An 8604-nucleotide genomic window follows, 5' to 3' on the forward strand; every position below is an offset into this window, starting at 1 on the left:
TCATGGAAGCTCACTCAGCCCTGGTCCTCCCTGATGATGGGAGAGGCTCTACTGAGACAAGTGCTGCCTTCTCTGCTGCCTTCTCTGCTTTGTCCAGGCTGCCCTACTCAGGCTCAAAAAGGAAGGCTGAAATCAACCGAGGTGATGTCAGTTAGTACATAGAGCCCCACACTCAATAAGCTTCGATATTTATCTAGCAACTGAGCACAGAAAGATGTCTGATGCAAAAGAAAACCCAACGAACTGCTACAGTGAGATATGGTGCTTTGGGATCTTTATGGGGACAGTTGGAAGTGTTCGTGGAGATCCAATTCTCCTATCCCCTCAGTGACTCAGGGCTGGGCAGAGCATGCACATACAATGCTAACCCTGTTTGGCAGGCCTCACAAGCAGCTCTGATCGATTTCTCATCAGCCACTCAACCTTTGTCCTCTCCCAAACGCAGAAGGAGGGGGCCCTCCACACTGGCATCCCCCACCACTAGCAGCAATGCCAGAACTTGGCTGCTGAAACAATAAATCTCTATGTGGTCCAGAGAGAAAGGGTGCCCTGTACCTGCTAAGCAGGGCCAGTGCACCCTAACCCCTGCAAAGGGGGTGAGGGGGAGAGGTTGGAATGAAGACAGGCATCAAACTAGAAACAGGCCGTCCCCTCCCCCAGTCACTATCTCCACTTTGCATTGGCAAATAAGGCCTCTGACCCACACTTCAACTAGTGAACATTTCTGCTGTGCAAAACTGGGGGCTCAGACACAAGATTGATCCCCCTGAGCAAGGGGGAGAGGAACCCACTGCAGCTCAGCTTTACAAATGAACCCTTAGGCCAGCTGAGGTGGGTAGTTACACCAGAGCCTATGTATGGTCCAGATCTAACTAGCCAGTAATTGAAACAAAAGCCACAATCACTTCCCAGTGGGATATTTTAGATAGAGCCATTTGCACATCTGGAAAGGGGAAGGAGGAAACAGAAGGGGGCAAGAAAAAAAGTCCTTTACTCTGGGAATTTTTTATTTGTTTGACCTCAAGGCAAAGACTTAAATTAATCATAATCTTTGGTTCATGACATATTCATCATTGGTTTATGCAGGGCCACTTGTTTTTTTATTAATTTTCATTCACCTTTATGCAAAAAGCAATAGAGAATTACAGCAGTCTGTCTAGGGAAATGTCCTAAGGACTGGTGGGAAAAATAAATTCAAAATCATCTTGAAGGGAAAACTTGAGGACCTATTCGGCAGTGTCATTTGGAAATAGTTTTCCCCTTGTTTGGTTACATAATTTTTGTAACTTAATCTAAGTGAAGGAATTAAGCTACATATAAGTTCTGGTGGTTAAAACAATCTTGCTAGTTCTGATATTCTGATTATCTGAGCATTGCACTACATCTTACAAGTTGAACTAATGGTTTTAGATACTATCTTTTGCCTTTTAAACAGTGTTCTTTTTAAAATGAATTTGTTTTGCCGTACATGTTTGTAAAATCTTTGGGTGGGGGAGAAAGAAGTTTCCCTAGACTTCTTTTAAATTTGTAGTGAAGGCAATTTTTAAAAATAAAGTTTTGAATATCTAAAAAGAAAAAAAACTATGAAACTATTAGAAGAAAATATAGGGGATAAGTTCTATGACATTGGTCTAGACAAAGTTTTTTGGGTAAAACCTCAAAACTACAGCTAACAAAAGCAAAAGTAGACAAATAGAATTACATCAAACTAAAGAGCTTCTGCACAGCAGAAGAAACAATCAACAGAGTGAAGAGACAACCTACAGAGTAAAAGAACATATTCACAAACTATACATCTGATAAGGGGCTAATATAAAAAAAAAAAAAATAGAGAACTCAACTCAATAACAACAACAAAAAAAGGCCCTATGATAAAATGGGCAAAAGACCTGAATAGGCATCTTTCAAAAGATGATATAGAAATGGCAAAAAGGTATATAAAAACATGCTCAACATCCCTAGTCATCAGGGAAATACAAATCAAAACTACCATGAGATATATCACCTATGAGGCTAGGCACAGTGGCTCATACCTGTAATCCTAGCACTCTGGAAGGCTGAGGTGGGTGGATTGCCTGAGCTCACAAGTTCGAGACCAGACTGAACAAGAGGGAAACACTGCCTCTAAAAAGAGCCCAGCATTATGGCAGGTACCTGTAGTCCTAACTACTTGGGAGGCTGAGGCCAGAGAATTGCTTGGGCCCAAGAGTTTGAGATTGCTGTGAGCTGTGATGCCATAGCACTATACCGAGGGCAAAAAGTGAGACTCTGTCTCAAAATAAAAAAGAGAGAGAGAGAGATCACCTAACTGCAGCTAAAATGGCTACTATCAAAAAGACAAAAAAATAACAAGTGCTGGCAAAGATGTGGAGAAAAGGGAACCCTTACATGCTGTTGGTGAAAATGTAAATTAGCACAGCCATTATGGAAAATAGTATGAAAGCTCCTCAAAAAATTAAAAATAGAACTATCATATGACCCAGCAATCTTACTACTAGATATTTATTCAAAGGAAATAAAATCAATATGCCAAAGAGATATCTGTACTCCCATGTTTACTGCAGAATTGTTTACAGTGGCCAAGATATGAAATCGACCTAAATGTCTGTCAGTGGAAAAACAAATAAAGAAAATGTGGTGTATATACAATGAAATACTATTCATTCATAGAAAAAGAATGAAATCCTGTCATTTGCAACAACATGGATGAACCTGGACAGCATTATGTTAAGTGAAATAAGCCAGGCACAGAAAGACAAGTACTACATGATTCCATGCCTGTGTAGACTCTAACAAAGTTGATCTCATAGAAGTAGAGAGCAGAATAGTGGGTGAGGAAGAAAGGGAGAAGGGAGGATGGGGAGAAGTTGGTTAAAGGTACATAATTACAGTTGAATAGGGATCTATCATACCACAGGTGACTATAGGTAAGGACAAGTGATTATATTCTTTAAAAAGGCAGAGATAGATCTTAAGTACTCTTATTACAAAAATGATAACTGACCAGGCATGGTGGCTCACACCTATAGTCCCACAAGGCAGGTGGATTGCCTGAGCTCTGAGGTTCGAGACCATCCTGAGCTGGAGTGAGCCAGAGTGAGACCTCGTCTCTACCCCAAAAAGCCAGGCGTTATAGAGGGTACCTGTAATCCCAGCTACTTTGGAGGCTACGGGCAAGAAAATCACTAAAGGAAGAAAAGAAAAAAAACTGAGAAAATTAAAAATAAAAAACTTCAAACTAAGATGAATGAAAGCCAGTTGAAAGCAAAATTAAAAAAAAAAGATAACTATATGAGGTAATACAACTGTTAATTCCCTACATTTAACCACTTCACAATGCATATGTTGTACATGATAAATACAAACATAATCTGTCAAATTTTAAAAATACAATAAAATTAAAAAGAAATAGGCTCGGCGCCTGTAACACAGTGGTTATGGCGCCAGCCTTATACACTGAGGCTGGTGGGTTCAAACCCAGCTTGGGCCAGCTAAACAACAATGACAACTGCAACCAAAAAATAGCTGAGCATTATGATGGGAGCCTGTAGTCCCAGCTACTTGGGAGGCTGAGGCAAGAGAACCACTTAAGCCTAAGAGTTAGAGGTTGCTATGAGCTGTGACGCCACAGCACTCTACTCAGGGCGACAGCTTGAGTCTCTGTCTCAAAAAATAATAATAATAAAAATAAAGTTCTGACTCAGACCTCTTAATTCCTGTTTTATTCTATTTCTCAGACTTCTTAAATCTACTTCCTGCCTCTAGTCATGCTAAAGAACCAAAAAAGTGGAACCCTTAAATGACTGTTAAATATGCCTTATCTGCAGATCATTTCAAACACCAATAAAATAAATCTCCATCAGGTGCCTACACAGTGCTGAGCTCTGGGGACACACTGATGACAAGATGGGTTCAATCCCTGCCTTCACTCAGCTCCCTGTCTCCAAAGTAGACAGAGATTAAACAAAGACAAGCAGTTGACATCAGCCTAGAAGAGCTCCTCCCCCATCCCATCCTCCCCTGTAACATTTTCAGTAAATTGTGCAGGATTAAAGAAGTGGCTGCCCCCACAGTAATTAAAAGAGTCCTGACCAGCGTCCCAGGTAGACAAGTAGCTGCTCAGAGCTGAGCAACCCCAAAATCAGGTGCTTCCTATATAATAGCCTCCAATCTGATACTTGATAGCTGCTGGTTTTCAGAGTCAAACAAATGTCAGGAAATTTTATGAAGGAAGGCAGGAAGCAAATAAAGGGGCAAGAACTGGGGTCTAGACCTCTGAGAAGCTCAATTAGTGAGCCAGATAAAGTTAAACCAAAAGGGTGTGCTTTTGGTTTCCTAGAAAGCCAGCTGGAAAAGATGCCAATCCTTAAGCCTCTGTCACTCAAAAGATTAACGGAAGAGACCGAGGAGTGCCCAAAGGGAATACTGCAACAAGCCAGATGTTTCTGCTCCTCCTGTGATGCTGCCACACTCAACCAGAGGCACTCTTTTGGGCCACCAAGAACCTGTCAACAAGAGCTGGAGTCTTTGGGGATATGCTGAAATTTAAACATCATCCTTTAGCAATACAGACACCAAAACATATTAAGAACACTCTCTACAGACTCACCTGATGCATCTGGGCCCTCTATTTTCTCACCAGCCCTCTCTTCCTTTAATAGGGATGGCATCTCTCATTGGATGAACAGTCCCTGCAGGGTGTGGTTATGGGGAAAGCACATAACCTGCATATAACCTGGGATTTGGTTCTCTGAGATGCATATGCACCAGAGCGATTGAAGCAAGTGGTTTCACCTGGCAGAGTCTCACTTCCTCAACTGCAGGATGGGGACATTTAAAAGACCTACCTTCCTGTTCTTGTTCAAACAAGAGATTTTGTAATGAGCCCAGCCCAAATGTTTGTAAGTGGTAGCTCCTACTGCTGCATATAAATGCAACCAGGTAATCACATGCTCACAACAGCAGCTTCCCCTTGGTACTTGCTAAGCACGTGTGTGTGTGTGTGTGTGTGTGTGTGTGTGTGTGTTTGAGAAAGTAAGAGAGAGAGAGAGAGGTGAGGAGAGAACAATCAAAGCAACTGGAATACACAGAGCCTGTTTACAGTTTGGGTTTATGAGCCATCACTTCAATTATTATTAATATCAAACTAACAAACTAGAGAAACTGGAGGGAACCTAACCAAAGTCCCCTGTTTTCCCCTGAGGTCCCTAGCTTCCCCTAAAAGTTCTTCCTCTGGTCTCAGGAGGCAGGGAAGGAGGGCCATATGGCTTGAGACACTAGACATGCCCAGCAGCAAATGAGCCCCCCACCATTTGTCTCGGGGCCTCTCTCCTTTCGACCCTCATGTGGGCGGGCATCCAGATTTCAGCCGGGGTGCTCTGGTCTGCATCTCTGTCTTGACTGTTCCTAATTATTGGAGGGAACGCATGGCTCGCCTGACCTCAGAGTTTAAGAGCTCTGAGTCCTAATATCAAACCAAGCAGCTTCATTTAAAAGCCATCCTCATCTGCATCCATAAAAGTCACTCCCGGAGCCCTTACGTGCCCCAGCTTTGGGAATGCCTGCTGTCGAAGATTTATGACACGCCCTGGATCTAATCTGCCACACTTTAACTGCTGCTGTTGCACATCTGGTCATAAAAGCAAGGGCCAGCCCAACACGGGGACAAACACTTTTCTTTCCTAAGTGGCTGCAAATCTGATCTCACAGTGATAGCAGGGCTCGGATGTAATCAGCCCAGCATCTGGGCTGTCCTTAGGGCTCCCCAAGCATCAGAAAGCTTTTCCTCCATACAGGGCAGCTATAAAGATGATTCTCCTATAGCAAAAGTGATGAATAAAGAACCTGTGATCTGAACAGGTGGTAACAGGGCTGGGCTGAAGGACATCCCGGAAAGGAGGCACAAGTTGATGGAGGAGCCAGCATGGTTTTCACAGAGTTCCTAGCTTAATTCACATGGTCTCTGAGGCAAAGAGCTACCCTGAAAGGCAACCACCCTGACATAACAGATGTTTGGCCTTAAGTTTGGTCAAACGAACAACTAGGAGGTTTAACAGTTTAACTTTTTTTAAGTCGGTGAAATACGTATTGGATTATTTGGGATGGGGGACGCAATAATTTAGACCACAAATGAACACAGTGCTGTCGGTTCCAGGAGATTTTACAATGCCCTGGACAGCCTGTCCTGTGTACAGAATTGGCACTTTTCATGCCTTTCAGAAACTCCAATCAGACCAAGGTTCAACAAGTAATTCAACCTCCCGGCATCGATCCCAGGGGAAGAGACCCCTGAACACTGTTCAGCTCTTCCCCACCACCTCACCACCGTCCCCCCTACCCTTGCCCCTCCTCCAGGCCCTGCCCGACACGAGGGGGCATTAAAATTATCTGCTGTGGGTTTACGAGCAGGGATTGCCTTTTAGAAACAACAACACAAGGACCTTGTGAGGCTCGCGGGTAACCTAAAACTCTCTAAGCAGAGCTGCGGCCCCCACCCCCACGCCTGCCAAGAACGCCAGCGCGCCGGAGCGGGCGCAGTGTTTGACCACAGCGAAGCCCTACTCTGGCGGACAGCGAGATTCTTTGAGACGCAGGAGGCACCTCCGAGGGTCTCAGAGCAAAACGCCCTGGGAGAAGAGAGCGGGAAAGAAAACCCACCAGTGACAGTTCGGGGAGGGGGTAGGTGCTGTGAAAAAAGGGGTGGCGCCATAGGGAGAAACAATTACTTCAGCAACTTCGCTTAGAAGCCCTCAGGCGACCGGGTAGTAGTAGGCAGAGGACAAGGTCTGACACTTCCCTTCCCCCTGCTCCTGCCCTCGGGGATGAGGGCAAAGCCACCTACTCTCCCTCCGCAGGTGGGCGCGCAGTTGGGGGCGCACTTACCCTGGGGCCGGTGGTGCGGTGGCCGCGAGCCGGGGACAGCTGCACCAACACCAGCAGCAAGTGAGGCGTGAGCAGGCGGGCGCAGCGCGCGGGCAGCATAGTGCCAGCCGGGCCAGGCAGCCGGCAGCGGGCAGGGGTCGCGGGCTCCGCGGGGCGCACACTGCGCCTGCCTGCCTGCCTTTCTTCTTCGCTCCGGGGCCGTGCTCCGGGGTCTCGCGGAAGCTGCGGTCAGAGGACACGGTCAAGAATCGCGGAGGAGGGGAGCTGGGGCGCGAGCGTGTGCTCTGCGCGCGGCGCTCGCTCGGCTCGGCAGGGCCGCGGCGGCAGCAGGTTGGATGCCGGAGCCCGGGCCATGGGAATTCCCGTTATAAACCCCCGGGAGGGGAGGGGCGGAGCCCGGCCGGCCTGACTGACGGCCCGAGAAGCCTGTAGCAGCCGACCCTCTAGCAGGTGAAAGCCAATGGGAGAGGGGCACGAGGGGCGGCTCGTGGTCAATCCCTCACTGTCTCCCACCAAGGAGATCTGAGCAGGGGTCTTCAGGGGAGACCAGTAACTTTCTCTTGATCCTCCCGTCCGCGGCAGCCTAAGAAAGCTCCAGGAGCCTTAAACCCACCAGAATGCTACCTGCCTAATAATAATGCCGTAAGCATGCACAGTCCTTAGCTTAAGGACGGAGTTTCCCCAACCGCCCTGTAAAGTAGGCAGGCAGAATTTTTCAAATGGGAATGCTATATATGGCACTGCGAAATCCCCCTCTCCACTGCTTCAACATCAAGAGCAGGTGGGCAGGTGACCAGCACAGGATGAGGCTGTGCTGGCATTGGGAGTGGGGGACAGGAGCATTCGCTTCTTCCAAAGAAGCTCCCCGAGGGTGACACCTTGAGTCCCACAGCACCTGCCCGGGAAATTCTCGAGGGGACATGGTGAAGCATGCAATTGGGCATCGCCCACTGGGGAGGGCCCATGTGTGTATAAGAATGCCCACCCATGACCCTGTGGTCCTGGTGATCTGGGATTGGAGCGCACAGGAGCAGGCATCCTGGCTCCCCACCCTAAACTGGAGGGCAAGGGACAGCTTCTCTGACCTAGCAGCCTGGGGAGGAACAGTCAGAGGGACCCTGGTCCCTTGGTCAGGGAGAAAGAGGAAAAGCATTAATGGGGAAAAGGTAGTCTGTGAGTGCCGAGATCCCAGGCAGGGGTCAAGAAAGAGAGAGATCTCTCGGAGAGGACAGCTCAGCAAAGAGTCCAGTCAGATGCTGGAGGGCACTGGCCAGGGTGTTCCGCCATCTTGGAAATGGTCACAGCTGCATCGAGCAGCTCCTGACACAGCAAAGTGCTCCACTGCGTTCAACCCAAGAAAGCCATGGTTATCTTCTTATGCGGAGCACATCCACCCTATTGCCCACTCCCGTTGGCATAAGCTACTGACTTCATGGGGAGGACTTCTTTTCTCCAACCAGACCGTAAATACCAGCACTTAACTCCTCCTCTCTCTCTGGACAGAGAGGTCTCCCCGGGCTTCTCCCCTGGATTATATGAACAAGCTTCCCACCTGATTCCTGCATTCAATTTTGTCTACTCCCCATAACGGCCCCCTCCAGCCCCCCACCCTCAGCAAGTCATCCTTCTAAATAGTAAAACTAAATACACCACTTCCTGCTTAAAAGACTTCCCCTATGCCCAGTGCCCTCAAACCAAAAAACCCCAGACTGGCTGCTGGAA

At 47.3% G+C, this 8604-nt stretch overlaps 1 protein-coding gene across 2 annotated transcripts in view; it reads right to left on the reverse strand.

Annotated features, from left to right (window-relative positions):
- SMOC1 (SPARC related modular calcium binding 1) overlaps nucleotides 1-7251 on the reverse strand; it is a 153514-nt gene extending 146263 nt beyond the window's left edge. For both annotated transcript variants that reach the window (XM_003797357.3, XM_012809878.2), the window contains exon 1: nucleotides 6883-7251. In XM_003797357.3, coding sequence (XP_003797405.1) covers nucleotides 6883-6981 — 99 coding nt within the window. In that variant the 5' untranslated portion in view covers nucleotides 6982-7251. The remainder of the gene's footprint in view (nucleotides 1-6882) is intronic.
- Between the last annotated feature and the right edge of the window lie 1353 nt (nucleotides 7252-8604).

The sequence above is a fragment of the Otolemur garnettii genome, unplaced genomic scaffold, assembly GCF_000181295.1.
Source record: "Otolemur garnettii isolate 467f Iridium unplaced genomic scaffold, OtoGar3 scaffold00115, whole genome shotgun sequence".
Classification (NCBI taxonomy): Eukaryota; Metazoa; Chordata; class Mammalia; order Primates; family Galagidae; genus Otolemur; species Otolemur garnettii.